Raw genomic sequence first — 22798 nt, forward strand, 5'->3', positions numbered from 1 at the left:
AAACAAGCCCAACCCTGTTTACTACAAATGAAACAATCTCAAAATAGACCATTTCATCTTCCTTACATGGTTAAAAAAAATGAACCAGTTTCCTTAAACCTCAGGTGAAACTATCCCAGTAATGTTCATTTAATTTGATACGATGGGATCCATGGGAAACCTTAATGCAGATCTGGATGTGAAAACTAGCACACTGAGTACTATAATGGAATGCACCGCTAGAAACAAACACCCCCGTCATGTGCTCAGGAGCGAAACAGCTGCTGACGAAGCAGCCATACCAGCCAGACTGTCCTTATATGGTTGCTGACATCACACGTGGGCGGGCCTAACCTCTCCACCGAATTCTCATTGGCTGCTTGTCGCTAGCCAAAGGAAGGGCCAATGAAAACTCGGTATGAAATCATCTGACCTCTAAAAGACTTCCGGTTTCCGCTTCCTGTAGTTCCAAGAAGCTTTTATGTAATGCAGCAACTAATACAAGCTATGCAGCACAAAGCAAGAGCCATTTTGTGACTTTGAGGACTTTCAGCCATTTAATGAAACCAGTCTCATACAGTGATGAAACAAAGAAGTGCTTTATATGCAGCGCTGAGCCACACATGCACCTCAGAGAAAGTATACTGGCTATAATATAGGAAAATCATATCTTTTTCAGCTCTTGTTTCTTTTAGTAATACTAGTAATAAAATGGCTGCCACAGCCAAAGAACAGTGAAGATATTTTTGAAAATAATATTTGCAGCCTACGAAAGTAAGCACACATGTTCATTTGACAATTCATGATCACATACAGTATTACATATAACTACTGTTTGTGTAATTGTGAAAAGATAACATACATTTGAGGGTTTTTTCAGTTTAGACTCTGGTATCTGGCACAAATGCAGGAACTTCAAAGCTGTCATCAATTCAGATGGATATTCTTGACAAACAACCATAAAAATAATGACAGAGCCAGTCATAAGCACTGTACACAACATTAAAACATTGTGCTTTTTTTTCTTTTTTCTTTTTTTTTTTTAAAAAAAAAAGACTGATATGATGACCCGGTCTTGTGTTTCTAAAAGCTGAAGCAAATTATATGTTAAAACTAAATGTATTGTGTTTAAGTATATAAGAAACACTTTATTATTAGAATTTCAAAACTGAATACTAAAATAAAATTTTCAATTTCCAATGGTTTTCTTTAATATTTCCTGAAAATACAAAACATGAACCTCTTAAAAAAAATGGATTTGTTTTCTTTGAAAAATTTCAATGTCCCTGCAAAATCCTTGTCATTGTAATATTTAAAAAAAAAAAAAAATGCTTAAATTAAATGCATATGTAAATAATACATTTCTGTAAGACAAACTACTGTTAATATGAATTAACATTTGCAATTCAAATTGTTTCAGTTTTCATATGGAGATTAGAGCAACTGTGAGTGTAGTAAAGTAACCAAAATAATTTGCTTCCACTTCATCTTTGAATCAAGACATCCTGTTTTTTATTTGGTTTGGAAGAGAAAATTATGAAACATAATTATATTAACAATGGAGAACCACTTTCATTAGACTGTGGTAAGGAACAACATATCAGTCTGATTTCCTCAGACTGTCAAAAGTTTTAAAAGCTTCACCCAAAAACTAGTTTCACTGTTGAAAACTGACAAAACAGAGGGGGAAACCTCAACAAGACTTAAAAATTCATAAACACACCTTTATAACAAAAAATACAAAGTGAAAGTATAGGAGCTATACTATAATTGTTGTGACTGAGTGCTGAGCTATAAGTTTATTAATATACCTCCATGTCATTCGGGAATTATAAATATTTACTCCATAAACATTTAATACCTTATAAGTCAAAGATCGTAATTCGCAAGGTCATGTGTGACCCTAAAACTAATATTTTAAAATCTGTTTTTTAAATGAAAATATTAAAAAAACAAAAGAGATATTTTTTGTATTAAGCAAGTTTGTCATATAATTAAAATACAAGTGCATAGTAAACAATCAAGCAACAGATTTGTTGCAACTAAAAATAAAAAATAAAAAAAAGTTTAAAAAAACTAAAATATGTACAAAATACAATTATGCCTATGTAAAAATACTCATTCTGGATAAAACGAGTTAAACACTTTTTTTGCCTTCATTAAATATTTCAGGAAAATCACACTGAACAGGTTGTCTATACAAGTACTTCAACATTAATTCACAGGTATGAAATGCTAAACTCACGTAATGTTAAAAGCAAAAGTGTTTAAAATGTCATTAACCTTACATAGTGGTGCAATGCAGCACATACTAATCAGACAAGGTCATTTCACACCATCACTTTAAAAGTGTAAATACAGCTGTAATCACTGCTGAAATCTGTATAAACACTGTGCATGTTGAGTATAAATTTGGGTAAGGGCCCATAGGCCTTGAATTCACTTTTAGAAATACTAGCAAAATCAGGGTGTGGCTATACATCTATCCCAAGGTCAATGATCCGAAACCTATGTATTTTACAGACACTGTGGTTTAAACTTCTGCACAGGTGATCAACCATGCTTGTAAAGGTAAACAATCAAAACACATGTTAAAAAAGGCTGAAAAATATGAGAGATCGTACCTGGAAGCATTGCTTTGAGTCGAGCCTTCATCTTCCTGCTTTTTGCTCTTATTCTTCATCATGATTTTGTCTTGGGATTTGTTAACGATGCTCTTTCATCCAGGTATTAACTGTCAAAAGTTTAAAGTGGGATGAACCATCAAAAAAAAAAAAAAAAAAGGAAAAAAAGTCGTCGTTGCGATATATGGAAAAGGCAAGTTGCACTCGGGTAATTTAAAATAAAGAAATATTGATAGTATTTCTTAAATTAAGAAGCATCGGAATTGAAATGACACCTGCTCGACTCTATTCGATGTCAAATCTCCATGTGTCGATGGCAATTCAAGGCAATACATTCAGAGCCACATGCATAAATTCTTACTGCGTCATCAAACAAAGGACGATTAAAACATAACGATGAAAGCGAATAAAATCGACAATAGAAAAGAAACGATGTAAACATACCTATAGCATTGACAGGAGGAGGATTGTAGCAGTACATTCACATCTGACAAAATATCCGATTTGTTACTTTGGCCATAACGACCGGAAAAAAATCAAAAATATTCCAAGACTGAGGCGAAAATAAGAATCGGATTAATATTCGGAACGAAAAATAACAGCGGTGATCCACCGATGGCTATTTGAATGGAGAGAGAGAGTGAGAGAGTAAGAGAAGAGCCCAGCAGAGCGCACTAAAAATGGAGGACCGCCATGGCTGCCAGTGCAAGGCAGGGAAAACAACGACTGGCCACTCTACGCACACACCACGGCGCTTTTCGACGAAACAAAGTCCCAAAACGCACGCTTTAACGTCTCTACAGTCCAAAACGGAACGAAACGAACGATTCCGCGCGATTACGGCGCCCCGAGAGGCGCTCAAAGTTCACCAAAGTTGAGATACAAGTGCTATCGAGAGCCCTGCGAGGCTCAACGCTCTCCCCTTCCCAAGGTTCATCCGCCATCTAAAGCTCCTTCCCAGCTCTGAGAGCTTAGCCTTTGATTGACGTTCTCTCCATTTACCCAGAGCTCAGGTGATGCACGAAAGTCCCACCCCTTTTATTTTAAATAAAAACTACTTGTTTTATTGATAAATTAACAGCCCGAGTTAACTCTTTCCCCCGCTGGGATAGTACTTCTACAACTGATTAGTGGTTATGAAAGCCACTGGTTATCTTTATGTTAAGAAAATTATTTCTTAAAGCCTTCACTTCCTGCATAGACAGGAAATGAGACAACAGACTGCCATTTTGCAGTGAGAGCTGGACTACACTGGACACCATTTTAGACCACTTAATTTGAACCCTTTTACACTTGCTGTGTACAAGATGGACTTTGTAAAAAGGATTTTTGAAAGATGAAAGATGCACCAAAACTTGCAGGAAGGATCTTAATTCAAGAAGAAATTAATAGATTAATAGATTAAACAAAAATAATTAGCGAAACCTTCATAGTTATGGAATACAAAAAAAGATTTTAAAAAATTTAAATAAAATAAAACACGAATGGCCGTTAAAAAAAACGACACAAACCCTTTTAATTTTTTAGAAAACACCACCGCTTTGTTAGTTAATAATTCGTTTTTTTTTTTGTTTTTGTTTTTTTAATAAATAAAAACGTAAACCTGGGCAAGCTGTGTTAAAACTTCTGACGTAAACTGAAAGCAAATATTTTGCGAAACGTCCTTTTTATTCTCCATCCAATAAGAGCAACTCGTTGTTTAAATCACGAACATTTTTTTATTTTTCTTTTAAAGGCAAATTTAAAATACAAGCATTTCATTCAAAACAACAATGCAGGAAAAGTACATACAGTTGTTGTGCACATTAGCGAATGAATTCCAATATCAAAGCAAATCACAAACAGGTCAAATGTTTTCAAATCCAAAAGCCAAAAATGAGCCGCCATCTTCCTCATTAAGCAGTAGAGACCTCCACTTGACTGTCCAGAATTGGGTCTTAATGAAATCAAAAAGGAGAAGGGAAAACATGTAAACCCCAAATGTATTCTTTAAGACACGATGACAGCTTTTCATATAGGCCTAATCGTTAACGTACTACTATGGTGTAGCTACGAACAAAACTCGCTCTTTTGTATAGTTCTCTAATGAACGATTATAAAGTCAATCTCCCAAGGTAGCTTCATATGGTCAATTAACATGCACAACTTGTCCATACAATAATAGTAGCATTATAACAAACAGTAACAACAAAGTGCATTATTTTTTTTATATACACTGATGGTGAAATGCTAACAGAAAACGTAGCTTCTGCATGATTTCGTTACATTCACCTACATATGTAGGCGCAAGAAAATCAATTCACAATTTCAGAAGCATAAATCGGAAGAAACAACCTCTACTTTCAACTACCAGAAAATCTACAATATCTCGATTTGGTTCACTTCTAAGTTAACTTATTACATTGGTACTCAAAGTAGCTTTATGATAGACCCACAACAACAAAAAGAAACAAAAATAAAAAGCATTTTAAAATTCTATTGCGTTACAACATATGTCTGTCATTAGCTATCATTTCTGTAAATGTGCGTCAAAAAAGATAACTATTACAATCTTTGTAATAATCGCTATTGAACAAAGATGTATCAAATAGTCATTGATACAAGAACAAAGATGGACTTCTAAAAATGGTAAAAAGCATTGAAATGAATAAGTGAACAAGAAGTGAGAACTTCAATTTTTAAAGTTTTTTAAGTTATTGTAGCGTGTCTGTCCTTGTGATAATGTTATTACAATGTGTAACCTGGGCCAAATAATTATAAAAAGCTATTAAAGAAAACAACTGTGTGTAAAATTGTCATTTGGAAAGTTTAGGCTGCTGAGTGTTTTTTTTTTTTTTATTTTATTTTTTTTTTTTTTTAAAGTGTCACAAAGTGGCTTAATAACCACCAAAAATGAGAAGTGACATTCCAAAGGGTCCATTCATAAAGAGAAATTTGCATATAGATGTGTATAAGTACTAATATAAAAGGGACTTTACAAAAACTTTTGTTGTCCCAAAAGTTATAAAGAAAAAAAATTCTCACGGAAAAGGAGGGGAAAAAAAAAAAAAAAAGGCCAGGTATAAAGTACGTTCAGTAAAAGTCCGGTTTCAGAAAAGTGATTAAAAAGACCCGAAGTCAGCGCTTCATTCTCAATGAACGTATGGCATTTGCTTACTGAAAATGTCAGTAGCTTTATTCTCAAGTTAAGTTCATTAACTGTTTAAGTCCCTTTTCATTAACTATGCAATTACAACAATTAGGTGGCCGCTCAAATTAAACAGCGTCTCAATGTGAAGGACATGAGATAATGCACTAAAATAGTGCAATGCTAACAGACCATGTTTTCAGTCTGGATGCGCATCCCAAAAATCAAAAGCAGAAAAAGTTACAGTGATCACGCAACACGACCCGCAAGGAAAGCGGAAATGCTTCCAGTGTAAATGTGGAACTAGTTCAAGTGATAGCGAAATCTTTATCGCATAATAAAATATGCAACAGCCAGTGAAAACAAAAAGAGACCAATTGTGGCAGAGAATCAAGGAAGATGTGTAAAACGAGTTACACAAAAGCAGACTCCACAAGATCTCAAGAAAGGTTGCCACTGAAAACAAGACGAGCTGATGACAGCACCCAAGCAAGCTCAGGTACTGAAAACAAGTAAATGTAAGTGTGGTCATCAATACAAAGCCAAAAAGCTGAACATTTATACTTTTTCCAAGCTGTAAAAGCCATTCCTAAAACTAAGTTTTATTAACCTAGACATTTTTCTTGACCTTTTGTTAAAAACTGTGTAAAACTGCAGAAATTCTGAATGATTGATTTTTACGAAACTTTCATTTAGTGCTGTTTACTGACAGCTACACGTGTGCTGAGGCTAAAATACATTACTAGAGCTGTGAGGCCTAAATGTAGCTAAAATGACAGACATATGAAGTAAAACCTTAGTAATACAAATATAACACTGTGAGGACTTACAGAGCAGTCTTCGGTTTCTTGCCACCTTGCTGAAGCTTCCTCTTCAGGCGAACGTCATCTGAAGGGATAAAGACAATCAGTGAGATCAGAAGTATAAAACATAATACTATCAGTTGAGAACACTAGTTGTTTGAGTTAGTGTCACACTGCCTAATAATTATTTTAAAATATTATCGGTTTAGTAGTGGAAAAGCCTAAACATTACATTTAAAAGATTTTATATTTAACTTGCAAATACCATATTTTCTTCATCACACAAAAGTCCCTACCATCATCTTAAGAAGTTCTGAGTGTCTGTTAGCATATTGCTATGTGGTTGTGACTTGATTACAAGTGGCCACGCCCACAACAGTCCACGCCTAGAATAATGCAATCCCTATGTGGCATTTATCAATTTTTAAAGTGCAAATGACGTTTAAAATTTGCCAGATTAAATTTTTGAGTTTGATCATTTACATAGTAATAACAGCTCTCCTTGTTCTCATTTGAAGCACAAACTGTGCAGGATGAATTACTGTGCAGCAATAATTACAGTGATGCTTGTTTTGGGAATCATAAATAAAAGTTATCACTAATTAGACTCTATTACCCCTGGCTGCAAAGATGTAGCTAACTTGTTATTACATACCACAGTTTGAGCAGGAATTGCAGTGCTGTTGCCTCAAGCTCAAACAGTAAGGTTGTGGGTTCGAGTCCCAGGAAATGCATGAACCGACAACTGTTGAATTTAAGTTTCTGAGTATAGGTTTCATAACCCGAAGTCTGAGCTTGAGATATGCTGGCAGATTTAAAAAATAATAATTGGTTGTGAAGTGAAATATTCACAAACCAAAGAAAATTACTTTAAATTGTATCGTTAATATAAAAATTTGATTTAAGGTGATGTGTCTTTTAATTTAGTTTTTATTTTTTCGTTTGCTGCATTAAAGTTGTTTACACTAGGGACACTGACATTCACAGGTGTGAAAATATAAATTAATTATTTTAATTGAGTGAATAATTTAAACTATTTAAATTAATTCAGTTAGTAAAAACTGCAATGTTCCAGCTATTGCATTGAAAAGCAAATTATGCCATTAGGTTTATTATGTAATGTGACAAAACGAAATTTCTTTGAGAAATTTGTTTAATTGAAAGTGATAATTGTCTTACGTACAATGTTATAGAATGCCTAAATTGTGTCTTCCCGTACAATTCCTAAACAGCATTGCACAATAAAGTTGCATTTAATTATTTTGTATTAATAAATGCTATTTTTTCTGTCTGCATTTCATCGCTAAAGATGTACACGAGTAAAAAGTTAGTAGTTTATAGTTGTCACAGTTACATTACCACATGGTATGCCTACTATAATCAGACTCAGGTTTTTTATATTTTTCGATGATTTAAAGTATCTTGAAAACATACGCAGTTCAGAAGTTATTGCACTTGACTGCATTTTAAAAAAAAATGCATTGTCCTATTATTGTCAATTTGCTGAAAATGTGTTAAAATTACTTCATGTAAGCTTGAAGCCAATTTAAAGCATTTTCGAAGCATTAATAATTACACCACGTAACTATAAAGTAGCTAAAATATAAACTGTACGACATTCAAGAAAAGTAAAGAAATGGTTTATGCTTCTACAAGGTTGCTTTAAGTGCAATACTTACAGCGGAAATCCTTTTCCTTATCTTTCTTTGACGTTTGGCAGATCAGGAACCTTTAACAACAAAAATATTCTTCGTTAGATTGAAAATTGATCTTACAATTCGATTTAGAGCACAACCTAGTGGTAGTCTGTGATAAAGTAAATAAAAGGCGAAAGATTGCATAAATAATGTAGAAAGCACAATTTTGTTAACATTACAGAACACTTACATTTACATGGTATGAGACTGAACGAAACTCCATCATCTTTCATCCAGCTGTTCTGATTCCTGTACACAAAAAACAATTTCGACAATTAGTATTACATTGTCTCCTTTACATGGTAACGCTCACTTGAGCGTCAAAATGTTCAAAAGAAACATCTACTTTAGTCATGTGGTTTCTCTACATGAAATACGATTAGCGTCCAGATAAATTGCAAGTACTATTGTTTAAAATTGTTCAAATACATAACATAATATATCATAATACACCAAAGAATATACATAAATCAGAAACCTCTTTCATATAGAAACATTACTGAGGGCTCGTGTTTTATTTTCATTTATTCCTACATGCAATATTTATAGCAGCCTTTGTTTTCTCAACAGTTGATCCTATAAACATATATAGCAAAGACCTCAAGATGTATCAAACCTAACATTTTACACTTGAAATAAAGACAAACTTAAGTGCATTACTTTCTAGGTTATACATTTTTATGATATTGTGACAACAACCAGAGGGGAAAAGAGAAATTCCAGGTTTAATTTGACTTTTTTTTACATTGAGCAATAATCTCTGTACAATTTTAAGACAATTATTACTTTAAAACAGCACTAATCAGGTGAAAATGTACTTCATATGAATCTCTGACTAAAAAGGAAAAAACAGAAATAAAGAAACAAGTTTCTACATTTTTTAAAAATTATAAAGTGTTCTTGTGGAGTACAATGGGTTAAAAGCCAACACCCTATTATTTAACGTCGAAAAATACAGCATAAATGTTATTCAAAACACAAGAAATACAAGTGGATATCTTTATTTAAGTTCATTACCAAGTGGAAAACAAGCATAAAATGAACAAATGTTTAACCGTTACTTTTTAACCAGATAACAATAGAATCTTAAAATAATGTAAAACATCAAAATTATGTGCTAAATCCTATGGCAAGTTGACATATTCACAATGTTCTCTGAAGAAGTTCAAAACAATGTACATCAGGAAAAAAGCAAATATTTTTCAATAATTAACACACAATAAATGCATTAAAACGTTCAATAAAATTGTTTATTCAAAGAAAACATTTGAAATCAACAAAAGACACTCAAAATGTTGAGACTGGCATTGGAACTTCCAAAATTGCATTATTACAACAATATTTGCGTTAAATATATTTTTTCCGCTTTCGAATGTTACAAGGACATTTTGTCCTCTCAAGGACAAAGCGAATTTAAAATGCGTAGACAGTTAAATCCTTGTTTCTCTTCGTTGCTGTCAGTTGAAATCTTCACAGTTTTCCTGCAACACATCCAAGCATTGTTTTCCTAACATTTTCGCGATGTTTTTGCTGTAAAACCGTCGATTAAATCGACGGAATGCCATTTTTCAGTACTTGGCAATGGCCCCATCATGGCCATTTTACAACACCTCGTCGAACCCTCTCCTTTTCCACCATATTGGTGCGTCGCTCAAACACATTTATAAGTTAGAATCTGTAAGGAAATCTTACCATGTTCCCACCGTTGCGATCTGCTCTTTCATCTGAACAGGTCGACGCCATTCTCTTCGTTAATATTCGTCGTTTTAATGAGCTCTTCTCGCTCCGACCGCGCCGAATCGCCATCTTCGCCCGTCGCCTCCGTCAGTTCTCTCCCGTGTGCACTCCTCGTCCTCTCTGCCTGCGCTGTTATACTGATCGAGCGGACAGCCCTGAGCCTCAGCGTAAGCAGAGACAACTTCCTCTCACTGCAGCATTCTGGGTAGAAGAAACACAGCATCCATGATTGTGTCTGTGAACTAACGTTTGGTTCCAGTGATCGTTAAAAACACATTTTTACACTTGAATACCGACAATAGTGTCGTTTAATCACAAGTACAACAACAAATAAATCCCATTTCAAAAAAAGAATTGATAAAAGAATCGTTTGCCTTACTGTACCACTGATATGAAGCTTTTGTATTTATATAACAATGCACAAAATAAAAGAATTTGCATTTTTGAATCAAGTTTGATGTTCTGAATGTACATTTATTTATTTACATATATCTAATTTTGATTTATGGCACTGTGCTTAACATTAGGCTACTTGAAGACACCTGTGAAGATACATTACAGTTATACCTCAAAGGTGATTTTTTTGCTAACACAAGAATGTGAAACTTAATTTATGTTTTTAAAAACAGCAGCTTCACATTTTTTTTTTTTTTTTTTTTTTTTTTTTTTTTTTTTGTACAACTAAGCTTTAAAGTCTCTTAAAATAATAACCACAGACTGTAATTGAACTGAATTGAAAATATCAATATAAATCTGTAGATAGATAGGTAGGTGTGTAGATATACACTATCAGTCAAAAGTTTTTGAACAGTAAGATTTTAATTTTTTTTTAAAAAAAAGTCTCTTCTGCTTACCAAACCTGGCAATTATTTGATTCAAAGTTCAGCAAAAACTGTAAAATCGTGAGATGTTTTTACTATTTAAAATAACTGTTTTCTATATAAACATAGTTTAAAATGTAATTTTATTTTTGTGATGCAAGCTGAATTTTCTGCATCATTACTCCAGGCGTCAGTGTCGCATGATCCTTCAGAAATCATTCTAATGTGCTGATTTGCTGTTCAAGAAACATTTTTATTATTATTATCATTATCCGTATTTAAAACAGCTGACTACATTTTTTTTCCAGGATTCGTTGATGAATAGAAAGATCCAAATATCAGCATTTATCTGAAACAAAAAGCTTTTGTAACATTATACACTATACCATTCAAAAGCTTGGAGAGTCAGCCTTTTTTTTTTTGTTGGAAAGAAATGATAGAAATTAATACTTTTATTTATCAAGGATGCTTTAAATTGATCAAAAGTGATGATTTACAATGTTACAAACAATTTATATTTTAGATAAATGCTGTTCTTTCTATTCATCAACGAAAGCTGAAAAAAATCTACTCAGTGTTTTCAACACAATAACTATAATAAATGTTTTTTGAGCAGCAAATCAGAATATTAGAATGATTTCTGAAGGATCATGTGACTGGAGTAATGATGCTAAAAATCCAGCTTTGAAATCACAGGAATAAATTACATTTTAACATAGATTTAAATAGAAAGCAGTTATTTTTAAATAATAAAATATTGTACTGTTTTTGCTGTATTTTGGATCAAATAAATGCAGGCTTGGTGAGCAGAAGAGACTTCTTTAAAAACCTTACTGTTCAAAAATTATTGACTGGTAGTGTATGTTTATATATAAATACATGTAACTCCCAACGTAATCTCAGCGTGTGCTTTGTATAAAAACACAATGCGCTCTCTCAGTCGAAACAAGTTTTGAGGTTAAATTATTTAAAATAGTCTTCAAAATTGTTTGTGACCTTGTATTATGTTGAATCTCAATATCTTGTCTGTTTGTTTGTAGTCTGCTTGTTAAAAAGGGATTTGCGGACACAAAATTGGCACTGAAGACCTAGAATGCCATGTTACTAGTGTTACTAGAATTTAGTAATTTAATACACAGGGTTATTATTCAGTAATTCCATTAGTTGTACATTTCAGACTTTTCCCCTGTTCATTAAAACCAATAGGCTAATTGAGCAAAAATTATTCCATTTGAATTCACAGTGTTGCTATTATGACTCTTAAAAAAAAAAAAAGTCTTTACATTAATAATCAAAACAGTTTAAAATAGAATATTAGATTTGATTATTTTAGAATTTAGAATTCTTTTTTTTATATTAATTTATATTATAGTTACATACACATATAACTAACATTATGGTGTATATATCTTGACAGCCTAACCATACAAACACCTTTTTTAAAGCAATCATCAGCAATAAAATAAAAATGTTTCATTTACAGATTGCAGTGGCCCAAATAAGACACATTGGATTAATACTCTCGCAATATGAATAACATATTGATCTAAAACTCATCTGCATGAGTTGATTAAATATTTACAACTTTAATTTATGAACAAGAAGCCCTTGTGTACAGTAGCAGAAGCTCAGCTCTGTCAAGGGATTATTTCTGTCTTCCCCAACTCGAACAGCTAGTCTGCATACCGCAGTTGGTTACTAAGCAACTGTAATTGGATCATTCCTGGACTCCCTCCCCCTTCTTCTCTAAAGTCATGCCACGTAGGCATTGGCAAAAGCACCAGGTGGACTATTCATGGAAGGCAGAGGCCTCGAGCTAATGTCTATTGATTATTTGCGTACAACCAAGAGTTATATATAAAAAATAATCAGGCAAATATAAATAGAATGTGGTGTCAAAGTCCAGATGGCATTATGTCTGCATATTTCTGAACTAAATAATAAATAAATATTAATGTATGATGTTATGGACTCTAATATCAGCACACAAACATGGATGCACATGTTAGTGTAGTACTGAATGAAACAAAGATGTTAAAATATGGGCTGGTCTGAAAAATACACCGAAATCTAGGAGCCCTCTTGTGGCCTTCCATGATTTTTTTTTTTTTTTTTGTGGTTATTTAGACAGTTGCAGTTCTTCAAACGTAATTTATATCTATCTATCTATCTATCTATCTATCTATCTATCCATCTATATATACACACAAACACACTGCCCTCCAAAAGTTTGGAAACACCCCTGGCAAAGTGTGGTTTTGGATGATATCAGCATAAATCCTTATCATTTTTTGGTGCAAATACATTAAAGTAACTTGACATTATCATTGAAGAGCAGCGATAATAATTTTCATTTTGAGTACATAATAATGGCAATATATACATGTCAAAGTCAGACATGCCCCTTTGCCAGCTGTGATGCCTGGTTACTGGTTTAAACTTGGCCCAGGTTTTTAAAAGATTTTTGGGTCAGCACACCTTAATAACTTCAACAACTGATTGCCAATTAAGTTTAGAATACAGTGAATTTAGGCCCAGATTATGCAGATCTGTAATAGCTGATAATGGTGTATATTTTGATGAATTGAAAATTTTAGTTTTTTTCTATGTATAAACTGTTTATGTAATAAAATATGGTTTTGTAGTTTGTGTTGTCCCTTATCAGTGCAAAATTATCACAAATTAAAAAGGATTCATGCCAATATTGTCCAAAACCCCACTTTTCTAGGGCGTTTCCAAACTTTTGGAGGCCCGAGTATATATATATATATATATATATATATATACATACACAAGACACTTGAAGAAAACTTCCCACAAAGCTACAGTGCTGTGAAAAGTTTTATCCGCTTGTGTAAAAATGTTGTAATATGAGGATGCTTTAAAAAATAATGTCATAAATCATTTTTATTTATCAGTTAACTTCTATTTACTCAAATCAATACTCTTTTCGTTTACAAAAGCTCTTGTCCTAGTTACACTTGCGCACAGATCTTTGTGTGGAGCGCTGGCCTGCATTTATTTGATCTCAAATATAGAAAATGCAGTAATATTGTGAAATATTTTTACTATTTTAAATAACTGCTTTGTATTTGAATATATTTTAAAATGAAATTTATTTCTGTCATCAAAGCTAAATTTTCAGCATTATTACTCCAGTCTTCAGTTTCACATGATCCTTCAGAATTCATTCTAATATGCTGATTTGCTGTTCAGGAAACATTTATTATTAGTAGTAGTAGTAGTAGTAGTATCAATATTTAAAACAGCTGAGTAAATTTTTTCAGGATTCTTTGATAATTAGAAAAAAAAATTGTAACATTAAGTTATAGAAATTAATACTTTTTTTTTTGGCATTTCTTGCTTTATTGTGACAGGACAGATGAGAATTGACAGGAAGTGAAGTGGGAGAGAAAAAGGGGTGGGATCAGGAAAGGTCCTTGTGTTGGGATTCAAACACGGCACCCGGAGCACAACGATGCTGTATGTCGGCGCGCTGCCCACTAGGCTATCGGCGCCTGAAATTAATACTTTTCTTTAGCAAGGAGGCTTTAAATTGATCAAAAGTGATGATAAAAACATTTATAATGTTACAAAAGATTTCTGTTTTAGATAAATGCTGTTCTTCTGAACTCTCTATTCATCAAAGAAACCTGAAAAAAAAATGCTCAGTGTTTTCAACATAATAATAACAATAATAAAATGTTCTTTTGAGCAGCAAATCAGAATATTAAAATGATTTCTGAAGAACTGGACTGGACTTCATGTGACTGGAGTAATGATGCTAAAAATTCAGCTTTGGAATCACAGGAATAAATTACATTTTAAAATATATTCAAATAGAAAAAAGTGATTTTAAATAGTAAAAATATTTCTAAATTTTACTGTTTTGTACTTTGGATCAAATAAATGCAGGCTTTGTGAGCAGAAAAGACTTCTTTAAAAAACATTAAAAACCTTACTGTTCAAAAACTTGCCAGTGGCAGTGTAGAAAAATCTCACTGGATTATTAGAATTTATGGCAAAAGGAATGTTTGGAAATGTAAACTGATATTTCTTATTGACACACTACAGGAAAAGATAGAAATTTTTGGTGAGAATACTAATGGACTAAGACTTTTGCACAGTGCACAAATGGATTTGCACAGTGGACCCCAAAACAAAAATGTTCTAGACAATGGTTGACAATATGGTTGAATACATGCATGCATACATACATACATACATACATATATATATGTGACCCTGGACCACAAAACCTTAAGTCTTAAGTCGCACGGGTATATTTATGGCAATAGCCAAAAATACAATGTATAGGTCAAAATAATTTTTTGCACCCTCAGGTTCCAGATTGTTAAATAGCTGTTTTTTGGCCAAACACTGTCCTATCCTGAAAAAAAATCAAATATATCAATGGAAAGCTTATTTATTCAGCTTTCAAATGATGTATAAATCTCGATTTCAAAAAATTGACACTTATGACTGGTTTTGTGGTCCAGGGTCACATATGTAGTTTTAGCTTATGGTCCACAGTGCAAATCTATTCGTGCACTGAAAAAAAAAAAAAAAAAAAACATGTGTCCACTGACTGTATTTGTGTACTTTGCGCCATCATGTGGCTAATATAAACTATGCACTTAATTTGCTCCCTTGTTCTTTCTACATTTCTTTGTTTTAGTAGTATTCAATTTTGAGAAAAAATCAATAGCTCCCCTAAAAAAATCACAACCTTGGTTACATAACTAAAGTTTATAATTTAGAAGTATGATACACCAAGAAATGTGTGTCTGCTTATGGTTATTTAATTTTTTTTTTTTTAGGTTATCCAAGTAGTATTATTATTATTACTATTATTGTTGTTATTATTTTAAAAACACTCGTATTGGTTTGATTTAAATGCATATTATGGATTTAATAGCATCACATTATATGCATTTTTATTTGGTAGACCATATGGGACTCCTCCGTTAAATAACAGGATGGAACACAGGAAAGCCAAACGCCTAATCCAAGAATAACCCATTTCCTTTCCTTATAACCTTAAGGGGTCAAATCATGCATTTATTCTTTTAAGGTCTACTTATAATGTTAGTACATTTTGTGTAATATTAACAGTCTCATTATTTTTTTTTTTCACTATCATTTTCCACTCTCTCTAAAATTAAGCAGGCTGTTTTTGCTGCAGGGTACATTTAATGCTCTCTTATTTTAGAAACAGAGATTTCCTCAGATAAGATACGGCTTGCAGGTTTTCTGTTGCAGTTAAATATAGTATGAATAACTTTTAAACAAAAGCCTCTTTAATCTACATCATACTGATTTATAAAATAAAAAGCATTCATGCAGAAATTGTTAAAATTGTCTGTAATAATTAAAAAAGAAACTTTACCCACCTTTATTTTTAAAGAGGAGTTATTCCGTTGGATGGATGAATGGACAGACAGACAGACAGACAGACAGAGAGATAGATAGATAGATATGAAGGTTTGCAACATGTAGCCTGTATAATTTATAATGACGACACATATCCAGATTCAGATTCATTATTAACATGTCTGCTTTAAAACTGACTGAAAGGCTATTTTCGTGGAACAATGCATTATTTCACCACTTAACACAACTATGAACATGCGCCCTTCTTCCATAACACCACGTTTGTGCCAAAGGCTGATGCGCATTGGTTCCTCGACCGTCTGGACCCTCCCGGAGCTCTTCCGGGTGTGGATAACCCACATTTCCTCCTGCCGACACGCATTCCCAAGAAAACATCCTGGATAACGGGCCGAGCTGCGTGTTGGTGCAAACCAACGAATGAAACGGAGCACTCGAGGTGAAAGACAGACAGTTCGCCAGATACAGGACATGTTTGACGACCGACTGTGGGAACCGTGGAATATTTGAGATGTCAGCGCATCATTTTCCAACATCATTCGCCAGCCAGCTGTTCACGTTTCGAGTTACAGAACGCAGACCTTCTCTGTAGTGACTCCTTTCAAAATACAAGACATTAAGCAAGCATTTTAAATAGGGAAACAATATGTGGCTATACACTTTGGCTATTTCTCTTATTGTCATTGCGCATGAGGTCAACGGAGAGCCACATACGCGTCCATCCTCGGCGACGCAGCTGAATTCAACATTGCCCCCTCAAGAAGAAGATTCAACACACAATACAACAGATGCAGAGATTGGATCTCGTATTTCTACTATTTTAAGGGATCTTCCTACTATCAAAGGCATTTCGATTTTCATCTGCGTATTAACAACCTTGCTAATCACGTGCCTTGTCATAAAAATATTCAGGTAATATAATTTGTCCTATATTTATTAGTATTTTGTTGGTCTGAGATCTTGTGCAAATACATTTTTGTTGTTGATTTGTTCATAAGAAAATGCCACCTTCTCATAATTGAATACGTTAATTGAAAACCGCGTAATTTTCGACTTAACGCCTCTGTAGTTTAATGTCACGGTTCTTCTAATATTAGACTAACGTTATATGCACAATTCATTAAATTCGAACGATTTTAGATTCTCTTCTAACGTTGACACGTTATCCTTGATTTAATCCTCTGACAGCACATGGTTCGCTTGTAGCAACCGAGAACCGACTCTTATTCAGAACCTTTATCGTATCGTTCTGGGAACCATTAAAAATACTGCAATCGAAAGACTTTTGAGGTTCGGTTCGGTTCCGTTAACAGGTGCGAACGAAACTAAAATACGCTCTCAGTGTTTCGAGCAGTGTGTATAGTAAAAATATACAGAGCGCGACCAGTGTCGGGTTTATGAACAAACGAGTAGTGACTCTTATGAGCCGATTCTTTTTAGTGATTCAAAACACTTAATGAACGGAGAACGTTTGTTTTGGACCAGCATAAACCAGAAAAGGACTAGCTTAAACCAGCGTCAAAACCTACCTAACCTGCATCCCAGCATTAAAACATACCTACCAGCATATGCTGTTTTTCTTCACGAGGGTCAGTAGTGAATCAAAATAGTTAATGGACGAATAACGTTTGTGTTTAAACCAAGACTCAGTAATTCAAAACGTTAAATGAACAAAAAACATTTGTTTTGTGGCACTTAAAGATTCAGTAGTGAATCAAAACACTTAATGAACGAAGGACATTTGTGTTTAAACCAAGACTGAGTAGTAATCAGTGTTGGGGGTAACTCGAGTTACGTAATAATATTACTTTTATCAAGTAACTAGTAAAGTAACGCATCACTTTTGAATTTCTAATAAAATATCTGAGTTACTTTTTCAAAAAAGTAACGCCAGTTACTTTTTTCCCTATTAAGTAAGTCTCCTGTCAGGAAATTGGGAGTAAACATGATGTTACTGTATTCTAGACTAAATGTGAACATGCATTAATTCATCTCGTATACAAAAACAGATTCAGTATTACTCAAAATGAATAAAAACGGTGAAATGCAAACTCAGAATATGACGCAACGCTGCAATAATTAAATATGTTAAATAAAACAAATATCCTTTATGTATTTAATAACATTTTATTAACCGGTGTATTTGCTGTTGACCTTTGATGATGCAATTCAACCGTACTAATAATCAAAAATGACTTTAGATCAACTAACATTTAATGCTTAATTTTTTATAGCTGAAGAGTGATGTCCTGCATAAATGTACTTTTCTTTTAGCCTGAGGTGAATGCATTTCACTTTTGGTGTTAATAGGCTTTTACATATATATATATATATATATATATATATAGAGAAAGAGAGAGAGAGAGAGAGAGAGAGAAAAGAAGCAAGCCCCGCCCTGATTTAAAAAGTAATGCAAAAGTATAAAAAGCATTACTTTCCGTAAAAACTAACCGAGTAACGTAATTAGTTACTTTTTCAGGGAGTAACACAAAATTGTAATGCATTACTTTTAACCCCAACACTGGTAGTAATTACATCGTTAAATGAAAGAAGAACATTTGTGTTTTGTGGCACTTAAAGCAGAGAGATTCAGATTCAGTACACCATAAAAAACAATTTGCTGAGTCAACTTAAAATAATTTGTAACCTGGCTGCCTTAAAATTTTAAGTTCAGTCAACTCAAAAAAGTTTATTCAACTTGAAATGTTAAATTATACTACTTAGACAACTAGTGACAACTTAGATATTTGAGTTGTATCAACTTAAAATTTTAAGGCAGCTGGGTTACTTACCCATATGTTAAGTTTAGCAAACACAAATATCTAAGTTGTTACTTAGTACAACTTAACATTTCAAGTTGACTAAACTTATTTTAGCTGACTGAACTTAAAATTTTAAGGCAGCAGGGTAACAAATTATTTTAAGCTCACTCAACAAATTGTGTTTTTTATTTTTTTACAGTGTAGTGAATCAAAACACTTAATGAACTAAGTGTTTAAACCAAGACTCCGTAGTGATTCAAAACGTTAAATGAACGAAGAACGTTTGTGTTTTGTGGCACTTAAAGATTTATTAGTGAATCAAAACACTGGACGAAGAATGTTTAAAAGCAAGACTCAGTGGTGATTCAAAACGTTTAATGGATGAAGAATGTTTGTATTTTGTGGTACTATAAAGCAAGATTCAGTAGTTAAATTAAAACACTTAATGAACGAAGAGCATTTGTTTAAACCAAGACTACGTAATGTTTCAAAACATTAAATGCATGAAGAACGTTTGTTTTGTGGCACTTAAAGCAACACTGAGTAAAGAATCAAAACGCCTAATGAACGAAGAACGTTTGCGTTTTGTGGTACTTTAAGCACGACCCATTCAATACAGGTACTGACTTTATAGTGTTTTATAGAAATAAATGACATGATAATATATAGCCAGGATCAGTTATTGGATTGCATTTGTCACCTGTAGAAAGTCTGTGACAAGTCTGTCACCACAAACACAGCTTTTGAAAGAACTGTATTATTTCTTTTTTGTTAGAGCAGTTCTAAAATGATATAATTTGGCAGCAGACTGTGAAGGAAAGTGAATGTCCATTTCTTTGGAATTGAAAAACTCTTGAACACTTTCGAACATACAGGTCATAACCTTACTCACCTGTCCTTTCTATCCCTGGTTTGATTAGATCGGCAAAGAAGATCAGAAAAACGCGAAAATATGACATCATCACAACTCCCGCTGAGCGTGTAGAGATGGCACCTTTAAATGAAGAAAATGACGAAGAAGACGATTCAACCCTGTTCGACGTCAAGTACAGGTGAGTACTTTACCACAACATTTGCTTTATGTGCAATGACAAGAAATAAGAGCTTTGTTTTTGTCCTTGTTTATTGAGGTGTTCCAAATAGAAGTTTTAAAAACAAGTTAAAGGGACGGGGACTAATGCCTAAACTAGTGGCATGTGGGTCTGGATCATATTTGATTTATTTCCAAGTCTGCCTGTTAAATACCTTTCTCAGAAAAACAAGATTCAGTTTCTTCCCAGATGGTTGGCAAATGTAGCTACATACTTTTCTTAAGTTAACATGACAAGGGAGCGACAAGGAAGCGTGCTAAAAAATAGAACAAAGGCTGAAATGTCTAAGGACTTTCAGCTCATTAGAATAAAGTATTAATGGAAAATGCCTTCGTAAGCACAAGGAAAATGTGCAGCCAGTTTTAAAATGTTAATGCTTCTCATTTTTGGTACATTACTATAATCTCATCAAGTAAAACCAGTGTTTTAATGCCCACTGGTTGTTTATTGACTACGAATGTTCTTGGTGTGTGACCTCACAGGTCACAATGGAAATAGTTGTGTTATTTGAAGGGCTAGCGAGCGTCAAGACTTGACTTCTCCCTTCCGTCCAATTGTTCTTTGACTGAGAAACTGCTTCCTTTTGCTGGGCATGGCTCCCTGTTTATCAGCGTTTTATTGGCAACGTAGCTGTCTGATAGTGAGCCAAACCAGTTTAAACCAGTCTGACGACTGGAAACGTGATATTTTTGTGGTTTACTTAACCCTCTCATTTAAATTCTTTGTTTTTTCATAGGTGAATGGCATTCTGCGCTCATTCATTGTTGAAGATCTTTTCTAAAACCCCCTGGATGAACACATCTATACAAGAATTGTGCTCCCTGCATCTCTAATTTGATCCTTTTCCTCAGAGGCTTGAAACGTCAGCGGAACCAGAGTTTTTTGATGTATTCCTATGTTCTGACATTCCAAACCAGCATTAAATGTGATGTCTTATGAAAGCTTTTCCAGCAAAGATTGATGAAAACAACATTTTTCTTTGCTTCAAAGAAAGGAGATACTAAACAAAATTAATTATTGCACAGCTTTTCATATTTTGCCCAAAAACATTCCAGTTGTTTGGTAGAAAGTCTGCAATTCAATATAAAATATTCAATTTTGCCCAGGCAGCTTTGAACATTTCTGTTACAGTATATTACACTGAAGCTATTTTGAGTAATGTTTTTAAAATGTAATGATAATTTCAGACAAAAATGATTGATTTAAAAATTCTACACATTATATTGTTTTCTTTAAGTGATTTAGCTGTGCTTAAATCTGCTCAAAGATTCCAATTAAAAGAATATCGATATATTTTCGTCCAAATCTGACGATGTTAAATGGATGTTCATGATCCAATACTGAAACTGTCTTTATTATATACTATTGTCTGTATATACTGTATGCAAATTAGTTTATTTTTAGAAAAAAGCATATTTTGATTTAATAAGAGTAATATGTTTCAAACCTCCCTATATTTTAAAAAATATTAATCTACTAACCACTAATTGTGCGTATTTACTGTATAAGGGTTGAATGTATGTGTGTGTGAGAGAGGATGTGTTGAGTTGGGAGAATATTGTTGCCATATTGCTGCTCTCTGAGGTCGGGGATTGTTTTTTATTGTCGCGTATGCACACCTCCTTTTTTAATTAACTGGTTTTTACAGTGGAAAACTGCGGTGCCACACATCATGAAGAGTTTAAACATATATAGCTGTTATATCAGATATGTTAAATTATATTTCCCAGATTTAGAGCAGCATTGAAAGAGTATATTTGAAAACTACAATGATATATTGATGATATATTGTGTTATGTGACTTTTCCTTAACTATAGTATGACTTTATTTTATCTTGACGCTCCTAATGTGAAGGACTTAAGTCCAGCATCTAAGGACCAATAAGAATGTGTATTGAATTATAAATTGTTTATGATGTGGCTGACTAGAAAATGAAGTATGTGGTTCTCTCCGTCTATTCTGCTCTAAATGTTTCCATCTTCCTAATGTATTTCACACAAATCTGAATTAAAATGAAGGAGAGGAATGGGAAGTAAAAAGTATTAAACACAAATGATTGCTGATGGCTGTAGAACTGCACTGTTGAGATGAAATGTTTTTTTTTGGTCTTGTCTAAAGTGTTTTTTCCTTCTTTAGCTTTCTGCAATAATTGAACATCTTAAAACATGCTTTAGCTTTTTCCTAGTTTTGTCTGACATGCTTGCTAGTCTCAACACTGGACAAAAAAAAAGTTTTATTATATCATCAACCATCTTTCTTTTCAAAGAAAGTTTTGTGTATGTGCTAATTGTACAATATTGTTTCGGAGTACCAAATCATAAATGTACTTTCTTTGGTTCTTGAATAATAAAATAAATACTTTCTAAATGAAATAAATACAAATCTTAATTCAAAACATGCACCAGAGGTTTGTCAAATGCGTTGTTTAAAACCTTGAATGTGAGTTGGCATATCTAAGATCTGCCACAATCTTGTTAACCAGTAACCTGCAACAGCTTAAGAATGTAATGACATGCAAGTCAAACAAATTTTCCATTTGTCTGGTTTTCTTTAGCTCATTATTAGTCGAGCTTCAGCTGTAGCACATCATATTTCAGTTTTTAAAAAAAAAACAAAAAAACAATTAGAGTGTTTTTACGACGCATCATCAGTCAGCCATATTGGCAGAACTGAACGTAAACAATGCCACTGAACTGAATGAAACTCACATATTTAGCGGATTATTGCTGCTAAAAATGGTCAATTATTTTCATGTTTTGAACTTT

The 22798-nt window shown here is 33.3% G+C and overlaps 2 protein-coding genes and 1 long non-coding RNA gene across 5 annotated transcripts in view; 1 reads left to right on the plus strand and 2 right to left on the minus strand.

The window, feature by feature from the left end:
- Positions 1–4098, minus strand: part of chd2 (chromodomain helicase DNA binding protein 2) — a 34642-nt gene extending 30544 nt beyond the window's left edge. The window contains exons 1-2 of one of the 3 annotated variants that reach the window (XM_051134336.1): positions 3048–4098; positions 2604–2713 (exon numbers count right to left, since the gene is read on the minus strand). In XM_051134336.1, the coding sequence (XP_050990293.1) occupies positions 2604–2665 (62 nt within the window). In that variant the 5' untranslated portion in view covers positions 2666–2713; positions 3048–4098. Of the gene's footprint in view, positions 1–841; positions 925–2603 lie in introns of all 3 variants that reach the window. The other 2 variants (XM_051134335.1, XM_051134337.1) reach the window with 2 other exon arrangements.
- A 4354-nt stretch (positions 4099–8452) lies between these two features.
- On the minus strand, positions 8453–16196 carry LOC127180384 (uncharacterized). Its single transcript, XR_007829631.1, has 3 exons — positions 16182–16196; positions 9923–10168; positions 8453–9711 (listed from the first exon to the last, which is right to left on the minus strand). It is a non-coding gene; the product is annotated as an uncharacterized LOC127180384 (long non-coding RNA).
- Positions 16197–16482: 286 nt separating this feature from the next.
- fam174b (family with sequence similarity 174 member B) lies at positions 16483–22059 on the plus strand. The gene is made up of 3 exons (XM_051134395.1): positions 16483–17091; positions 19862–19993; positions 20769–22059. Exons 1-3 carry the CDS (start codon positions 16826–16828, stop codon positions 20770–20772), a joined length of 402 nt encoding a protein of 133 aa, XP_050990352.1. The 5' UTR covers positions 16483–16825; the 3' UTR covers positions 20773–22059.
- Positions 22060–22798: the final 739 nt, after the last annotated feature.

The sequence above is a fragment of the Labeo rohita genome, chromosome 18 (genome assembly GCF_022985175.1).
Source record: "Labeo rohita strain BAU-BD-2019 chromosome 18, IGBB_LRoh.1.0, whole genome shotgun sequence".
NCBI lineage: Eukaryota > Metazoa > Chordata > Actinopteri > Cypriniformes > Cyprinidae > Labeo > Labeo rohita.